Source organism: Phocoena sinus, chromosome 11 (genome assembly GCF_008692025.1).
Source record: "Phocoena sinus isolate mPhoSin1 chromosome 11, mPhoSin1.pri, whole genome shotgun sequence".
Lineage (NCBI taxonomy): Eukaryota > Metazoa > Chordata > Mammalia > Artiodactyla > Phocoenidae > Phocoena > Phocoena sinus.
This window is the reverse complement of record NC_045773.1, coordinates 32,298,935-32,318,429: the sequence shown is the minus strand read 5'-3', so window position 1 is coordinate 32,318,429 and position 19,495 is coordinate 32,298,935. Positions and strand designations below refer to the sequence as shown.

Sequence of the window (19,495 nt, the reverse complement as noted above, 5' to 3'; positions counted from 1 at the left end):
TGGTGCAACCAAATAAATAAATACTAAAAAAAAAAAGAAAGAAAGAAAGGGAGATGAGGAGATTATTCAAGGATTTAAAAGGACTAAAAAACACAGTAACAGGGCTTCCCTGGTGGCGCAGTGGTTGAGAGTCCGCCTGCCGATGCAGGGGACGCGGGTTCGTGCCCCGGACCGGGAAGATCCCACATGCCGCGGAGCGGCTGGGCCCGTGAGCCATGGCCGCTGGGCCTGCGCGTCCGGAGCCTATGCCCCGCAACGGGAGAGGCCACAACAGTGAGAGGCCCGCATACCGCAAAAAAAAAAAAAAAAAACACAGTAACAAAATGAAATCGTCATCCTCAATTGGATAAAAACAACTCAACAAAAAATCCAACCAGATGCAATGCACGGCCCTTGAATGGTTTTGGGGGAAACCAACTATAAAAGATAATTAGGGGGACTTCCCTGACGGTCCAGTGGTTAAGAGTTCGCCTTCCAATGCAGGGAGTGCGGGTTCGATCCCTGGTCGGGGAGCTAAGATCCCACATGCCTTGGGGCCAAAAAATCAAAACACAAAACAGAAGCAATATTGTAACAAATTCAATAAAGACTTTTAAAATGGTCCACATCAAAAAAAAAAATCTTAAAAAAAAAAGATAATTGGGGAAATAGGAATATAGACTGCATGTTGGGGAATTAATAGTAACTTTATTAGGCTTGATAATGTAGGAAAATGTCCTTATTCTTAAGACATATGTATTGAAGTATTTAGAAGTGAAGCGTCGTGATTGTCTTACTTTGAAATGATTTAGTAAAATAAAGCCAAATTGTATAAACAGCTAGAGATAGATAAACAGGTAAAGCAGAATGTTAGCAATTAATTGTTGATTCTAGATGGTGGGTGTTCATTGCACTTATCTTTCAACTTTCCATATATTTAAAAGTTTTCATAATAAAAAGTTGAAAAAGTAGCACACATAGTAAAAATAATAATCTTGGAAACCCCTTAGGAAGATACCTGGTGATGCCTGACAGCCCTTCTCTCAATAAACCACACTCAATAGTTCCTACTTTACTGCTATAACAAATATTGTACATACATCTTCAGTTTAGCCCCAGACGAAGCTGTTGCTTGTTTTTAGGGGAAATGCAGCACAAAAAGCCCCCATTAAGTTCTAGAATCACCATCAGCCCACTGGGATCGACAGAGGAAAAAGCAGGTTCACAACCCCATCTAACAATGAGTCGTAAGTTCCCGTCCCACCCTTTTTTCTATAAGTAAGTTTAGATGAACCTGCATAAATTAAATGCACATCTGATACAACTTCCTTGAACCTTCCTCAAATCAGAACTTTTAAACAAGTCCTCATCTGTCCATAAAAAAGTAATAGGCCTCATTCCCTCTTTTTTCCAAATGGATGTAAGGTCAAATCAGCCCTGAGGATATAAAAACACATTATGCATTAGCAGCGTTCTGGTGTATGGTACGTTTCCTCCTCCCTGAACGTGTGTTAACCAGGAGGTCACGGCAGTGGTGGTTCATGCTGCTGCATGGACCACCATTAGATGCTGCAGCATCTAATCCACCTGGTTTTATTACCAGTACCATGTACAAGTCCACAGTAAGAGTCATGCTCAAAAAGGTAGTCCAGGAGCTGTGTTCATTGAGATTTCCAGAGTCAGATGGCAGAAGGAGAGAGCCTGGGTGGGGGATGACAAATGTGGGAGGCCCAAAAATCAAGTAAGAGAAGAATTTTCATCATCAGGCCTAAATAAGATAGCCCATTTAAAAAATGAGCTCTGTGCAATCAGGTTGTAATGAGCTTTTGCTTTTAGAGAATATTTATTTCAATTACTAAAGGTGAATAAGTTTGTGACAACTTACACATAATAATAAAAATATATTTCTATTATTTCTAATCAATAATAGAAATACCTTAAGTTATGTTAAGTATAAATAAGTGGTAAGTAGAATATGTGTGTGGTAAACATAGATAGGAAAGGGTGAAAGGAGCAAAAGATACCTACTATTCATGAGCCACCTGGTTACTGAATGTTTGTTATGCACTAGATATGCATGAGACTTATGAGGTACTGACTATACAGAGGCACTAAATATATATGAGCACTTAATATACATGAGGACTTAATTTGGCTACCCACTGGAGACACCCTATTCTGGCCCCACGTGCCCTCTGCCCAAGAAACACAAATAAAATAGAAATTAGCCAGCTGTTCATCTGGCTAATTGCCAAGCTGCTACTGTTGACCAGGTATGTTTGTCCCTGTGTTTTTATGATAAAGCAAGTGTGTGTCATTGGCCCAGGGCACCTTCAGTCTGTGGACCTCTTGCCTGCACTTCAACTCTGGTCCTTGCAGCCACATCCGTGGGGAAGGCCAATGCAGTAGAGAGAAAGGGACGTATTGGCATTGTGAACCCCAGGATACAGGTGAGGTCCTTCCGTCCTCTCTGTAGTATGTTAACTTACCCCATTTCTCCCCCTTCCTTCTCATTATGTTTCAACTGGTTTAATTGGACAGTGTGATCTGAGTATTTAAAGAAAAGGGTGAGGCACTATTTACCCTCACAATGAGCTAAACCTCGTCCAATCCATTAAGCAGGCCACATTATTGTGAAGAGGAAGAAGTTGATAGGAAAGAAGAAAAGTCGGTGACAGGACCATTACCAACCCCCATGTAAGAGGCTTCAATTCCCATCCCCAACTTCTGACATGGGCAGGAAACAGAATATAAAATCTAACACAGAGGGGAAAAGGAAAACTGAAGGGAAAGGTTCGGATTCAGAAAAAATTTTCCAAATTGCTGCATCCCCTCAGTTCTCAATATCTCCTTCCCCTCCCACGCTTTCAAATAGCATGAGGGCCTTTTGGAGGTGATGAGATCACTGCCACAATACTGTTTGTGTAATAAAGGCTAAATTTGATTAGAATGAAAAATAAATACCTCCATGAAAAGTCATAAATGCAACAAAACACAAAGCAATACTGAGACTGAGTCTTGGGCCACCTTCTATTTAAGACCTAAATAGACATTTCTCCAAAGAAGACATACAGATGGTCAATAGGCACGTGAAAAGATGCTCATCATTGGGGCTTCCCTGGTGGCGCAGTGGTTGAGAATCTGCCTGCTAATGCAGGGGACACGGGTTTGAGCCCTGGTCTGGGAGGATCCCACATGCCACGGAGCAACTAGGCCCGTGAGCCACAACTACTGAGCCTGTGCTCCGCAACAAGAGAGGCCGTGATAGTGAGTGGCCCCCGCTTGCCACAACTAGAGAAAGCCCTCGCACAGAAACGAAGACCCAACACAGCAAAAATAAATTCATTCATTAAAAACAAAAATACCAATGCCACCGTGGATGCGAGGATTAGTCAATGCTTTAAAAAAAAAAAAAAAAAAGAAAAGAAAAGATGCTCATCATTGCTAATTATTAGAGAAATGCAAATCAAAACTACAATGAGGTACCACCTCACATCGATCAGAATGGCCATCACTAAAAAGTCTACAAATAATAAATGCTGGAGAGGGGATGGAGAAAAGGGAACCCTCCTACACTGTTGGCAGGAATGTAAATTAGTGCAGCTGCTATGAAAAACAGTATGGAGGTTCCTCAAAAAACTAAAAATAGAGTTGCCATATGATCCAGCAATCCCATTCCTGGGCAGATACCCAGACAAAACTATAATTTGAAAAGATACATGCACCTCTATGTTCATAGCATGTTCATATTTACAATAGCCAAGACATGGAAGCAACCTAAATGTCCTTCGACAGACGAGTGGATAAAGAAGATATGGAATATTACTCAGCCATAAAAAAGAACAATGTCATTTGCAGCAACATGGATGGCCCTAGAGATTATCATACTTAGCAAAGTAAGTCAGTCACAAATACCATGTGATATCACTTATATCTGAAATTTAAAATACAACACAAATGAACATATCTACGAAACAGAAAGAGATTCACAGACATAGATAACAAATTTGTGGCTGCCAAGGGGTGGGTGGGGGGGGAAGGATTGGGACTCTGGGATTAGCAGATGCAAACTATTATATATAGAATGGATAAACAACAACATCCTACTGTAGAGCACGTGGAACTATAATCAATATCCTGTGCTAAACCATAATGGGAAGTATGAAAAAAATATATATATGTATAACTGAATCACTTTGCTGTACAGCAGAAATTAACACAACATTGTAAATCAACTATACTTCAATACATTTTTTAAAAAATAAAACCCCTAACTAAGCTCCAATACTTCCCAATGGCACAGAAATGACCTCAGCCATTTCAGAATGCAATTTTCCACGATCTGCTATTATTTCAATTAATACAGAGGACTATTATGTTTTATGTCTTATGAGCAGTTTATTCTTGCTCCCAGATCAGATTGTGAGGACTAAAAAAAAATAAGAAGAAGAGGAGTTAGAAGTTTTGTTTATCTGAAAGTCAGACCCTGGGAATCAGGATGATTACCCTTTACCCTGGTCTGACAGATGGGAAAGACTTTTGTAGACAAGAATTGTTTGTATCTGCCTAGTGTCTCTCCCCTTCTTCTGGAAACTGCCCCTTCCCTCCCATGTTACTATGGTTACCATAGGAGCCAACATAGTGGTACAGCACAACGCCACACTGTGGCCCCTGCTGATTGGTCTAGGAGTATCCACCCTACCCCGGCTGAACCAATCAAACCCCAGCCCCCAGTGCTTTTGGATCTGAAAGAGAAAAGGCTGTCACTCTGCAGGTGGCTGCATTTCCACAGTATGGAGAAATGGAGGAAGTCAGTCTGCAGAGAAAATGCAGCAAACAACAGAGGAATTGGGAGCCCTCATGGGCTTCTGGTGCCTGGTTCCAGGGGCTTCTGAGATCCTGCTGCATTCCACGAGATATTCTTGAGATCTCTATAATTTTAAAAACTCTCCTTGTTTAAGCTAATTTGAGTTGAATTTCTATCACTTGCAACAAGATCTCCTAATTAACCTAAAAGCATCTTTTACCTTGTATAAATCTAGAAGAAAAAGAGAATAATTGAGTTGACAACTGCATAAAATAAACAAAGGCATCTATAAATTCTGCCTCAAAAGTGCAAAATTTGCACAGCTGGTACACAAGCCACTGTATGTCCCCAGAGACCTCACATATGACCAAAAAAAGAAACTGCTTTTGAATCTAAAAATGAGTTTCAATGTGCCTGGCATATTTTTGGTGTCAGCAGATTGAGAATGACATGGGCTTTTCCTCACAGGTGTCAGCATCTCTCACAGGTTGGCTTCTCCACTGCCTGAAGGGAAATGAGACAAGAAGACTAAGCAGAAACGAGAGACAGTTTTTCCTTTTGAAGGGGTACCTCACATCAAAAAGGCATCTATTATAAACTCAAAATGGGTTGAAGACCTAAATATAAGACATGATACCATAAAACTCCTAGAGGAGAACATAGGCAAAACATTCTCTAATATAAATCGTAGTAGTATTTTCTTAGATCAGTTTCCCAAGGCAAAAGCAAAAATAAACAAATGGGACATAGCAAACTTATAAACTTCTGCACAGCAAAGGAAACTGTCAACAAAACAAAAAGACTACCTATGGAATGGGAGAAAATATTTGCAAACGATGCAACCAGCAAGAGCTTAATTTCAAAAATATACAAGCAGCTCATAAAACTCAATATCAAAAAAACAAACAACCCAATCAAAAAAAGGGCAGAAGGGACTTCCCCAGTGGTTAAGACTCCGCACTTCCAGTGCAGGGGGCGTGGGTCTGATCCCTGGGCAGGGAACTAAGATCCCACACGCCGAGTGGCCAAAAAAAAGGCAGAAGACGTAAATAGACATTTCTCCAAAGAAGACGTACAGATGGCCAACAGGCACGTGAAAAGATGCTAAACATTAGAGAAATACAAATCAAAACCACAATGAGGTATCACCTCACACTGGTCAGAATGGCTATCATCAAAAAGTCCACAAATAATAAATGCTGGAGAGGGTATGGAGAGAAGGGAACCTTCTTCCTACACTGTTGATGGGAATGTAAATTGGTGTAGCCACTATGAAAAACAGTATAGAGATTGCTTAAAAAACAAAAAATACAGCTACCATATGATCCAGCAACTCCACTCCTGGGTATACATCCAGAAAAGACTAAAACTCTAATTTGAAAAGAAAAAATATATATATATTCACACACACACACACACACGGGAATACTACTCAGCCATTAAAAAGAATGAAGTATTGGAGTTGCAGCAATATGGATGGACCTAGAGAATATTGTACTTAGTGAAGTAAATCAGACAGAGAAAGATATATATTATATGATATCACTTATATGTGGAATCTAAAAAATAGTACAAATGAATCTATATTCAAAACAGAAATAGACTTAGACATAGAAAACAAAATATGTGTACAAAAGGGGAAAGAGGTGGGGAGGGATAAATTAGGAATATGGGATTAAAAGATACTACTATACTAAAACAGATAAGCGGGCTTCCCTGGTGGTGCAGTGGTTGAGAGTCCGCCTGCCGATGCAGGGGACACGGGTTCGTGCCCCAGTCCGGGAAGATCCTACATGCCGCGCAGCGGCTGGGCCCGCGAGCCATGGCCGCTGAGGCTGTGCGTCCGGAGCCTGTGCTCCGCAACGGGAGAGACCACAACAGTGAGAGGCCCGTGTACCGCAAAAAAAAAAAAAAAAAAAAAAAAAATATATATATATATAAGCAACAAGAATTTAATATATAGCACAGGGAATTATATTCAGTACCTTGTAACAATCTATAATGGAAAATAATCTGAAAAATATATATATATAAAACAATCATTTTGCTGTATACCTGAAACTAACACGGTATTGTAAATCAACTATACTTCAATAAAAAATGAAAATAAAAAAAAATACAATCCAAGGGAGTATAAGGGAATTAAAAGGGATTTGGGGTGATGAAAAGTTTACCATAGAATTGTCCCTTGTTTTTAGCACTTTTAAAAAGTTGGTCATGTCTTACCTCCTTTGAAGACAAAGTATGTGTCATCAGCCTTGTTTTAAAGAGGCAGTAGGCTTCAACGGCCTGGGGACAGACTGTCCCAAGTTCAAATGCTGGCTCTGCCACTTACTATGGCTGTGATTTTAGGCAAGTGAGCAGATGTAGGCTCAGTTTCCTCATCTTCGAAATGGAACAGATACCATCTACCACGCAGGACTGCCATAGCCTTGCTTGGAGCTGATGTTAAATAATGTAGGTAAATGTACAAACAGAGGCTGTGAGAGAAGAGAAAGCCATGCCACCTTCTTCTGCAAAAGAGAGGTGAGGCCACAGTAAACAATGACCAGGCCAGGTGTGTGTTGAGTATTAGAGACTCTGTCACTGTAATGAGTTGTGAACTTCAAAGCATTTCAGCCTGATCATCAAGAAACATTCGGCTTCCTTCCAAACACGGGGGCCTGGGATGGGTCGGACAGCCTGCAGCAGGCACAGGACCTATTGTCTGAAGACGTGGATCTGCTCCTGATCTCTTGGCTTGACCCTCACAGTGGTCAGCAATATTTCCTGTCTGTCTAGGAACTGGACTTCCTTTGGTGACAGTACCAAACTCTTCCTTGGAACAGAAGGTTAGTATTTAAAATAGCATTAACTGTGCCAGGAATGATAGGAATATGTATCAAAAAAGTGCATAGAGAGAAGGCTGGGCAGGGAACTATAGATGCTTGGGGTGTGGGAGAGAAGGGCAAATGTCCATGCAGGAAGGAGCTGGGGCAGGCTGGATGTGGTGGGCTGATAGCGGGCCAGCCTATGTGAGAAGTGTCCCTTTCGAAGGCCAATAAGGGCCATTTTTGGCCCCAGCAGGATGAATAAGCCTCAACAGGCTTTGAAAGGCTTTCAAATCAATCTTTTTACAGATTCTCATATACGTAACTACTTTCTACCATCAGAACTGTATCCATATGTGCATGGATAATAGAACTCTGAAAGTGGCTAAAAAATGAGGACCTTTGCCCTAAAAAATGTGATGTGCTTCCCAAACCCTGCACTAAATTTCAAGCACCCACTGACCCCCCAAATATCTGGACACCCCACTAAGAGGGATTCCTTACTCACCTGACAAGGGTGCAAGAGGCTGCAGGCATGGATGGCACTTGTGTTACCCATGCCATATAATCAGGCGGGAGTCATTTGAAAATACAGGTGTCTACTATCATGTTTAGGGACCTTTTGTTTTTAACCTCTGTTAAGCAGCTCTGTCATATGCCTCCTACTCTGACATTTTGCAATGACAAAATAATTTGTTTACATATACATCTACTAGATGTTAAGGTTCACAAGATCAAGACTGTATCTTATTCAATTTCGTGTCTTTATGATTGAATAAATGCTTATTGACATTTTATTTTAAAAAAAGAAAGAAAGAAAAACAACAAGAAACTGTTCCTTGGAGCAAATGTCCCTTCCCCACTTCCAGTGGCTCTAGTGGAACTGCCAATCACGAAACACTGTCCACCCAGCTCCCTTAGGGGAGCACGTAAACAAGGCCTGTCCAATACTCTTGACCACAGTGATTGGCCAAGGTATAGCTATGTGATTGGCCAAGGTATAGCTATGTGACTGGAACCAGGTCAATAAGAGTCCTATGCTGGGATTTCACATCTGGATTCTGGAAGCATAAACCTCTCTCTTTCCTCTGGAAAAGTATGGCTGTCTGTGGTTATCCCCTCCCTCCAAAAAAGTCCATGTGCAGTAGGAGAAGACCAAAACCCCAAGAGTGACAAAGCTGAGAGAGCATACCTGGATACAGTGGTATCTGAAGCAGTCAAATGAACCAATCAATTCCCCTTTCTACTTGAGCTTGTTTTGATTGAGTTTCTATCACTTGTAGCCAGAAGAGTCCTAATACACTAAACCTTATTTTTCTCATCTGAAAATTAAATAGTTAGGGCTACAATGTTCAAAGTCCCTTCCAAAGCCCCAGAGTTTAGAAATTTCTTACCAAATGGCTTAGGCAAGGGTAAAGACCAGGCACTGGAGAAAGAGACAAGACCAGCATGGCCCTGAAATTTGGTTGATATTTAAAATTCAAATCTCAGATCTGGCACCTAAAACAATGCCTCACACATGGTACGTCTTGTTAAGCATTCTTAAGTTAACTACAGGCAATGGCAGGTGTTGTGGTCCAGAGATTTTCCCATTTCTAGGATGAGTTTCCTCCCTGAGTCTGTCTCTGTGACCCTCTTTCTCAGCTTACTGGAGGAGCTGTAGCAAATATTTTCACAAGGAACGGTGGAAATTCTGAGCTGAGCACTGCCCCAACCAGATCCAGAAGAGATGTCTCAGAGCAAGACACCTCCCAGGTTCCCACCTCTCTGAGGGTCCTGCTTTCTTATTCTCCCCATTCTGTTCTGGTTTCACTCATGATGTTCCCACCAAAACTCTCCCAACCAAAACCATCCTCTTGGCTTCTCTCCACGAACATCTCTGTAGCACCCATGGTCTGGTGAGAGATGGCACAGCACCACCCCTTGCCCAGGAGGGTGGGGAAATCCCATAGGGTTGGTAACACCCAGGGCCTCTGTCTCCTTAGACGAGCATGAGAACCAAAGGACACAACCTACAATTAACAACGTCAACTCATGAGAGGACTGAACCGCTTGGTAGGTAGAAAGGATGTGTCATCCAAGTGTCACCAGCCCTTCCCGAGGCTCTCTGCAGACAAAAACTCCAGCCAAAAAAAAGGAAAACCACAAATGCAACTCCTAATGCCTTGAGAAGTCATGCAGATCTGCAGTGAATGTTTCCAGGGAGGATGAGGAGGGGGTTACAATACATTCATTCAGCAAGACTTTCCTTAAAATTTTTTTGAAACATCTTTCTTTTCCCAGAATGTCTATTCCTTAAGACACTGACCACTCCCTTCGCTCCCTCGTGCCCTGTCCCCGGCTCCCTCCTTGGCCCTCATGTGTCTCCCTCTTCACTTCTCATCTAGAGCCATGTGGTTCCTTCTCCTCTTGCCTTTTCCAACCCATTTCTTATCACCTCTTCTCCCCACTCCCACCCCCAAACCCCACAAATGTCCAGGACCTGGGTGAGCTAACACACGATGCTTCTTCTTTACAAGCTAAAGAGGAATGGAATTGCAAATGCTTCTAATGGTTTCCTCTGCCATGTATATAAACATGGGAAATTTGCGAGCACAGAGATTCTAAAACCTTCCTTTCCAGATAAAGAAGAAAAGGAAGAGTTCACAGAATGCGTGCCTTGCCCTAGCACAGCCTGCACAGTTCATTCTAGCAGGCCCGAGAGTCACATTTCATTATAGAAAATGTATCAGCTAGAGAATACCTCCAACGTCCTCCTCCCAGCACTCTGGGTGCTTCTTGTCTTCAGTTCCAATTACCATAATGATGGTTACAGAGCGTGTCCTGGCTGGGAGTGAGGGTGTTTCCACTTAGCTGGGTTTCCTTCCTCCCCCACCATGTCATGGAGGATTATGCTCCAAGTGACACAGAGCTGATTTGGCCACAGAGGAATCTGGCAATTGACCAGGCCCAGAACCATCTCCCTCTGGTGTATCTTGAGGTCAGTTTGTCTAACTTTACCAAGAAGCTACAGGGCCCGGAAGAATCAAAGCAAAGACAAGAGACCAAGATCAACACAACAATTGACCTAACTGCCTAACAGACTCTAGTCACTTTGACACTTTTAACCATTTGGGAAAATCTTAAGTTAACGAGCTGGCTAAGAATTTGAGGGCTGATAGGAAACTGAAGTCAACAAAGCATTAGATGCTGTCATCTATTTGGTTGCAATTAGCCAGGGGCACTTTGTTTGTTTGCTCCCCTGCAGCAATTACTAACGTTAAATGTTACCCCTGCAAGGCTACAACTGACAGAGGGTCCCTTAAACCAAGTGTGCATCTAACAGGTTCCTTTTCAGCAGCAAGTTCTATAAACCAGACTTGTGCTTAAAAGTTCATAAAATATTTTTCAAGGACAAACAGTTTAAGAGGTCTCACAGCCATAGGGAGGGTAATCAATTGTCCCGGCTTTCCCGGGACTGAAGTTTCCCAAGACATGGGACTTTCAGTGCTAAAACCAGGACAGTCCCAGGCAAACTCAGGGCAATCTCTACATGTTCCCCAACCCTAGGCTAGTGACTACTGTTGATTCAGAAGGAAGGGTGGGGAACATTGAAAGGAGGGTAGAGAGGGAGAGAAAATAAACACCTTCAAAACAGCCAAGTGCTCACAGAAGGTTCAATTTCTCTGTAGTTCAAAATCAACTACAAATATCAACTGTTCCAAAGTGTGTATAAACTGTTTTGTCAACAAAGGATTTATGGCCAACGACTTTGGGAAATGCTCCAAACAAAATCCCATCAGGTCTCCTTCACGTAGTCTCTATGCACATCAACCCATCAAAGGCTCTGAGAAGTCCTGGAGTGGTGAACATATTTAGTTTGGTGCTCTCAGGGTGTCCCAAGTTTTTCTGACCACACAAGATTTTTTCACTTAATGGTTATGATCATGCAACTGAACATACTTTGAGAAATGGGGATCTTATCCATTTATGGATATGTGTCAACAAATTTCTCTTCGTACTCAGTGAAAAGCATGCTGAAACTTAGCTAAAAGAGAGCCAGGATCTATATTTTTAAAAAGACATCTGAGGAAAATGACTGAGATATATGTAGGATATTAAAGATGAATGAAACCAGTAAAAACAGTGCTGAAAAGACTAAAGACCTGAACTTGAAACATAATCTGAATTGAATCTTGTGTCTGATAGATATAAGAGATTTTTTTCTTTCGTTCTTTTTTTTTTTTTTTTTTTTTAATTTTTGGCTGCGTTGGGTCTTCGTTGCTGTGCACGGGCTTTTTCTGGTTGCGGCGAGCAGGCTTGTCATTGCGGTGGCTTCTCTTGTTGCGGAGCACGGGATCTAGGCACGCAAGCTTCAGTAGTTGTGGCACACAGGCTCAATAGTTGTGGCTTGCGGGCTCTAGAGCGCAGGCTCAGTAGTTGTGGTGCACAGGTTTAGTTGCTCTGTGGCATGTGGGATCTTCCCGGACCAGGGCTCGAACCCGTGTCCCCTGCATTGGCAGGCAGATTCTTAACCACTGCACCACCAGGGAAGCCCCTAAGAAATTTTTTATTCATTCATTCATTCCATTTATTCATTCAAATTAATTAAGCATGTATGTGCCAGGTACTGTGCTAGGCCCAGGGATATTGCAGTGAACAAGAGAGAGTGATAAGGTCTCTGATGCTTGGGGCTTCCAATCTTAAATTTCACTAAGTATTAAATAACAATCTTAACAATGAGAAAAAAGTACAGGGGTCCATAGGAGGTGTCTCTAGGTCAGATTCAGGAGGCAGACATGATGCATTCCCACGGGAGGTGATGTCAAGGCTTAGACCCGATGGATAAAGTGGGTGGGCCAATGCAGTGTGTGTAGGAGTGTAGTACTGGGCAGCAGGGGACAGTGTTCTGGGCAGAAGGAATAACACATGCAAAGGCCTGTGAAACAGAGCTCAGAGCATTCTCTACACAGGCAAGGGTCTTGTTCCTGAAGTCAGAGGTAGAATTCATTTTAACACACAGAAGGGCCTCCATACACTTTGACTATTATTATTATCATAATCACATAAAGGAAGAGAACTCTGCATCAAGGGGAGGTTAAATCTGACCCTTCCTACACCTCTAAGGGTCTACGGCTTTGTGATTGGGAGAATTCTATGATTTCCTTTAGAGTCTGTTTAAAGCTTATAGACCTCTCCTCTTGTAAAGTTCCTGCAAAGTCATAAATCTACACATGAATAGACTGTACATTTCTGATTTCTTTTTCCTTCACTGTGCACCGGTTCCCTTTTTGTTCCCCCAAAACAGCCACAATGCCCACTTCATCAACCTTGACATCTCTTGGCTTCTTTACCAGATGCTTCCAGTAACCCAAGACCTACAGGGCAAGCAACGTCAACAGGTGCTTAGCGAGCCACTTAGATTTTTTAAATTAAACCACAAGTGGTGATCAAACATGACTTCCCTGAGTGGTAAAGCACAGAAGCTTGGTGGAGACTTTGATTAGTAAAGCCAACCTCGGCAGTGTCCTCTCTGGAGCATCCGGAACAGGACATATAACGGCTGGGACTGTCCAGGGAAAACACTTACCCCTCTGAAATTCCAGGCTTTAGGAGACGGAAACATGGGAAAGTTGTTTTGCCGCTGCCGTTTAGGCCTGGAAGAGGACAAAAAAAAGAAAAGAAAAAAAAAAAGACGATGCATTCATTATTCATTGGTTAGCTCTTCAGAGGAAATCACCAATTTCAGATGTAGCTTTGTCAAAAAGAGAGATGCTTGGAGAGATGGTCCAGGCAGGTGAGGCAGCTATTGTTTTCTACAGCTCTGCAATCTTTAGCAGCCAAACTCACTGCAAACTCCTTCCCAGGCCCCCAGGAGGAAAGCTCCAGAGTCCCTTAAAAAAGCCAAAAATTAAAAGATAAAAGAAAAAAAGAAAAGAAAATCGAAAATTCAACCTGGATGAGATCAAAAAGCCAGACCAAACTCCAATCTTGATCTTTATTTCTCACACACAAGCAGTTCCCAAAGGGATGTCATCAGATGATGTCTGTAGCTTCGGCGGAGCCTGGAACCCTCCCTTGTTGCTCAGTTGCTGGGGAGTTCCTGCACCTCCACTCAGGCCACACTGGAGCTCTAAACTCTTACAGGGACGACTGACAGGACATGCAGCTGCTGCCTAACAAGTTAGAACTGGCTTTCTCGCCTATTAATCTCTCCCCACGAATCAACCGCCTTTAGATGTGATGGAGGCAGCTTCAAGTCGGATCTGCACAAGCGGCAGGTAACCGGTACAGAAAAGGAAAGATGCAGCAAGGGGGCTGGGCGGCTCCAGACACACCAGGAACACCTTACTTCTGTCTTGTAAAGTGAATCCAATTTAGTAGCTGCCAACATACCCACAAGGATACGTCTTACAATGTTTTTCTGGAGTGGTAAATTACTCCTCCCCAAAATGCTATGTCTGTCAATATGGATATTCAAATGTCATGTTTGTTTGAAGTACCACTTCACTGAAAAACATCCCTGAAAAAGGTCCACCTTGCACTTGCCCTGAGGTTTTAGTCACTGATGTGCCAAAGGGTGGTGGTGTTGGTATTTTAACATGATACGCCTTTTCTTTGACCTCCCTGCCACAATAAGCAGGAATGCAAGGCAGGATGCTTGTAGTGACCACTGCACAGGCTCTGCGGTATGTCAGGCCTGATAAAAATCTGGACTGACTCTACCAGGCCTAAGAGATAAGTAAACAAAATACAACATAATTATAATAATAGCAGCAGCTGACAGGTACTGGGTATTTAAAACAGCATATGCTAATACTTTATGTAGTAAATCTCACTGACTCTCCACTGGGAGCTGAGGTTCACTGTTGTACCCATTTAACAGATAAGAAAACAGACACCTAAGGATATTAAGTGACTCAACTATCACCATACAAGTGAAATCAGGATTCTGTTCTCAGGTGTCTGATCTCACACCCCATGGTGTTTTATTAGCTGTGTGACCCTGAGCCCGAGGCTTAAGCTCTGGAGCTTTCATATTCCTATGTGCAGAACGAGAAATAATATCCTGTACACAGAGTCAAGATGAGATGTGGGTTCTAACTCCAGTGCTGTCACTGCTAAGTTCTCAACAGATGTCAGCACGGTGCCCACCCCACCCCCAACCTGCCTTCCCCCACCCCTCCAAATCCTGGCTCCAAGGACAGCCTTCAATCAGGGACAGAGGACTGACACAGCAGAGCTGGGACAACTCACCAAAACAGAGGGGAACTCCCTCCTGCTGATGTGTCTTTATATTCAACCCCATTCTTCTGCATCCTCCTCCTCCTCCCCCACATGTACAATAAAAACCCAGGCTAATAACTTCTCAAGACAAACAGAGAAAACGTGGGTGGTTATTTAGATTTAATACTCTTCTCTTATTAAGTAACATGTTGGTCTAAGCTCTTCTGAAAAGACATTTCTCCCTTAAAAAAAAAAACACAAAACTTAGAATTCAACAATACTTCTCCCTGGATACTGCTCCCTCCCCTCCCAGGTTATAATTGGGCTTTGCTCTCCTAATTATTTGATGAGCTTCATTGCTTCTGAAGCAACAACATATACCAGAACATTCCTAGTCAATGTGCCCCTGTTTTGTATGTTGCAGTCCACAGAAAATGAAAATCACAATAATTAACAGTGACTGAGTTACATGATGTGCCAGGAGGGACTGTTCTAAGTACTCTGCCTACATAATCTAAGTCTGAGAATAACAATTAGATGGGTTATTATGTTAGGCTATACTCTAACGTTAATACATGATATATAGGTAGCATTATAATGGTGCTATACATTACCATATTTTATATATTTATATGTATGGCGTTACATATATTTAAATAAATAACGTTGTATCATAATATGTTTTCATATAATATTATGGTATAATGGGGATATTATCATTACCCTATTTTACAGATGGGCTAAACCGAGGCTCAGAGAGGTTAAACCAGATGCCAGAAGTCACACAGCTGGTAGGTGGCTAAGGTGGGATTCATACCCAGATATGTCTGACTCCAGATTCAGGGGATGTAGCCCCTTTCAAATAGAGAGAAGCCCCACCAAACAGGGCTTCCATGCATTTGGAAGAATGCAGCCTGGGGGTTCCTTGTGGGAGGGCACCAGTTTAGCAGGGCCTCACACTAAGAGGCCTCATAGGCAAAGAAAAAGCATCAGAGCAAGTCTGTCAATCCAGGGCACTCTTGGGCAATGCAGTCGCACCCTCCTTGGCTGGGGAAACTGCCAGGAAACCTACCTAGAAGACGGCTGTCTCTAACTGGTGCTTCCCCCACCCCTGCGTTCCACCACCTGCCAGGCTTCCAGATCATTCACATAGGCTGGAGTTCCTTTTAACTATCTAATCTGATATCATAAGTCGTCCCCAGCTGAACACTACCACCCACGTGGTTTTGAAGGACAGCTTCAGGGAGTACAAGGCACCCTCCTGAGAAGACTGTGAGGGAACTGGCAGCATAAAGGACAGCAGCTCAGAAGCCTGTGAAGGCCAGGTCCTCATCACAGGAAGGGCAGTCAGTCCTGGGTGTATTTCTTCTGTTTTAGAAGCAACTTCTTTGCACTGTCAGCGAAAGTCCAAGGGAGAAAATGGCACTTGGTTCTACAGGTTTCTCAGACACAAAGATATGCAGTTGGACTTCCTGACAGGGCTGGGAGGAGTTACCTATAATGTGTCCGGTCCTCAGGCCCCTAAGTGAACCAGGTCTGTGCACAGTGTGTACACATGTGGTTAGGAAGCACAGCCCATCCACAGATGTCAGAAGGGCAATGCTGACCAGTCATCATCCACCTCCACCTCCACGGCGGAGCTGATGGGAGCCAGGGCTGGGCAAGCAGCAGGAGAGAAAGTGCCAAGACAGGAGGCAAGGATTCTTGACTGGAAGGAGGTTACAACCTTAGGAAAGGTTGGAAAGAAAAGTTATAAACTCTCCACCCTCGGGAGAGCTCATAGTAGAAATGGAGAAATGCCCACAGTAAGAGTGAAAAGTCAGGATTCAGGTGCGTTTAGGGAATGATCTCCGATTCAGGTGTGTGTGTGGCTGGAATCAGAGAGAATACGCTCAGCGGATTAACAGGATGTATTTTCCCATCACATGAAAACAAGTGTGACTCTTTCCCAGCGCCTTGAGAAGAGGGTTGATGACCATTTCCACAGCATCTCCCAGGAGTGTGGGTTTCAGGTTGCGTCTGCTGCCTGCACCGTGGGGGCTGAGTCTGGTGTTCGGGGTGGAACTGACTTGGGGCACCCAGAGTGCCTCCCTCCCTTTCTTGCTGGAGGACTTCAACTAGGCTACTTACTTTTTACTCCCCTTGAGCCTCCATTTTCTCATCTGGAAAGTGGGGAGAATAATCCCTTTTTACAAAATTGAAACATTAATGTACCATAAAAGAAGTAAAAAGGAATAAAAGATGGTTGATTAAAAAAATAATAACGGGGCTTCCCTGGTGGTGCAGTGGTTCAGAGTCCACCTGCCGATACAGGGGACATGGGTTCGTGCCCCGGTCCGGGAAGATCCCACATGCCACGGAGTGGCGGGGCCCATGAGCCACGGCCGCTGAGCCTGCGCGTCCGGAGCCTGTGCTCCACAACGGGAGAGGCCACAACTGTGAGAGGCCTGCACGCAGCAAAATAATAATAATAATAACGTACTATACAAATGTTTGGCAGAGAGTCTGGCCCTTAATAGCTGCTCAAATTAGCTGTCATTATTATTGAGAAAATGCCTTCTTTAAACCAGTAAAGGGGATATTACTTATAATTATCATTGGCAAGGCTCATGCTGGAGAGACAATGAAATATACATCTAATTCTTACAGATTGGATAACATATAAGTAAAATAAAACAAAGGCTTTAAGGTGCTATGAATATTTTGTTAGGTGACAACAACACAGCCCTAAATATGAACATGATGTAACTCTGAAAAGAGCCCCACCTTCCTATTCTAATTTCCTGCCCCCCTTTTCCTTTTCAAAGATTACTACCTTTGCCAGCATGTTTTATATGTTGTAAATATTTTAACATCTTAACTGTCAACCCAGAGCATATTGCTAAAAAACTTTCCTTGGATTTCTTTTCTTTTGTTTTACCTCTCCCTCTTTCTCCATGAAGACAACTGTAGCATTACTAGGAAAACCAAACAGCTACACTTTATAGGAGAAATTAATGCCAGTTACTTTTATTCTGGTTGGACCACTTAAGATATGGTGGTTTCACATGAAAGAATGCCCAACATCACTAATCATTAGAGAAATGCAAATCAAAACTACAATGAGATATCATCTCACACCAGTCAGAATGGCCATCATCAAAAAATCCAGAAATAATAAATGCTGGAGAGGGTGTGGAGAAAAGGGAACCCTCTTGCACTGTTGGTGGGAATGTAAATTGATACAGCCACTGTGGAGAACAGTATGGAGGTTCCTTAAAAAACTACAAATAGAACTACCATATGACCCAGCAATCCCACTACTGGGCATATACCCTGAGAAAACCATAATTCAAAAAGAGTCATGTACCAAAATGTTCATTGCAGCTCTGTTTACAATAGCCCAGAGATGGAAACAACCTAAGTGTCCATCATCGGATGAATGGATAAAGAAGATATGGCACATATATACAATGGAATATTACTCAGCCATAAAAAGAAACGAAATTGAGCTATTTGTAATGAGGTGGATAGACCTAGAGTCTGTCATACAGAGTGAAGTAAGTCAGAAAGAGAAAGACAAATACCGTATGCTAACACATATATATGGAATTTAAGGGAAAAAAATGGCATGAAGAACCTAGGGGTAAGACAGGAATAAAGTCTGTGTCCTACTAGACCTACTAGAGAATGGACTTGAGGATATGGGGAGGGGGAAGGGTAAGGTGTGACAAAGCGAGAGAGTGGCATGTACATATATACACTACCAAACGTAAGGTAGATAGCTAGTGGGAAGCAGCCGCATAGCACAGGGAGATCAGCTCGGTGCTTTGTGACCACCTAGAGGGGTGGGATAGGGAGGGTGGGAGGGAGGGAGACGCAAGAGGGAAGAGATATGGGAACATATGTATAACTGATTCACTTTGTTATAAAGCAGAAACTAACACACCATTGTAAAGCAATTATACTCCAATAAAGATGTTTTAAAAAAAAAAAGATATGGTGGTTTCTTTTGCTTAAATGTCGTTTTAGTTTCTGTTTTTGGTACATAATCAAGCATCAACTGGCAGGTGTTTAGCCAGGTAAAGACCCAGTTCTTCCTGGAGAAACTCACTGGAAAGAGATAGTTTGCAGAATGGAAGTCTCATCACTTTGGCTTGTCTCTCTCTTAAATGAAAGTACAAAGGCACCACTCGGTACCATGTTTCTGTGGCTCAATGAGTCATGTCAGCTTCATTCCACTCATGCCATGAGTGCAAGTCCAGCTCTTTACTTCCTGATAAATATTGGGAAAAAAGAATCACAGAACCTCAGAATGCTCAGCTGGCAGTAGTTGCATCCTCTTTGCAACAGTCCCGTTGAGAACGCACCTGGAAAGAGAGCCCTCACCCCTTGGAGAATGGGTCTGTACCTCTTTATGTATAATGGGCTCACACATTAATTTCTTCACCAATATTTATTGAGCACCTACTGTACACCAGGCACAGTGCCACACGTTACAGAGACAGTGGTGAACAAAACAGATCCAGTTCCTGCTTTCGTGGAGCTTGCAGAAGAGCAGCCAGACCAAAAATTGAGAGAGAAAGAGAGAGATTACAACATGGTAAGTGTTTTTTTAAAAAAAGAGTGGTCATGGGGAGTGCCAAAGTGGCTCAATCAAGGATTGAGGAGCCAGAAGAAAGACTCAGCCAGGTGACGAGAAAAAGGAACTGTA

At 42.7% G+C, this 19,495-nt stretch overlaps 1 protein-coding gene across 2 annotated transcripts in view; it reads right to left on the bottom strand.

The window, feature by feature from the left end:
* Positions 1 to 19,495, bottom strand: part of ARHGEF3 (Rho guanine nucleotide exchange factor 3) — a 310,939-nt gene that overhangs the window by 192,691 nt on the left and 98,753 nt on the right. For both annotated transcript variants that reach the window (XM_032649428.1, XM_032649429.1), the window contains exon 3: positions 13,166 to 13,232. In XM_032649428.1, the coding sequence (XP_032505319.1) occupies positions 13,166 to 13,232 (67 nt within the window). The remainder of the gene's footprint in view (positions 1 to 13,165; positions 13,233 to 19,495) is intronic.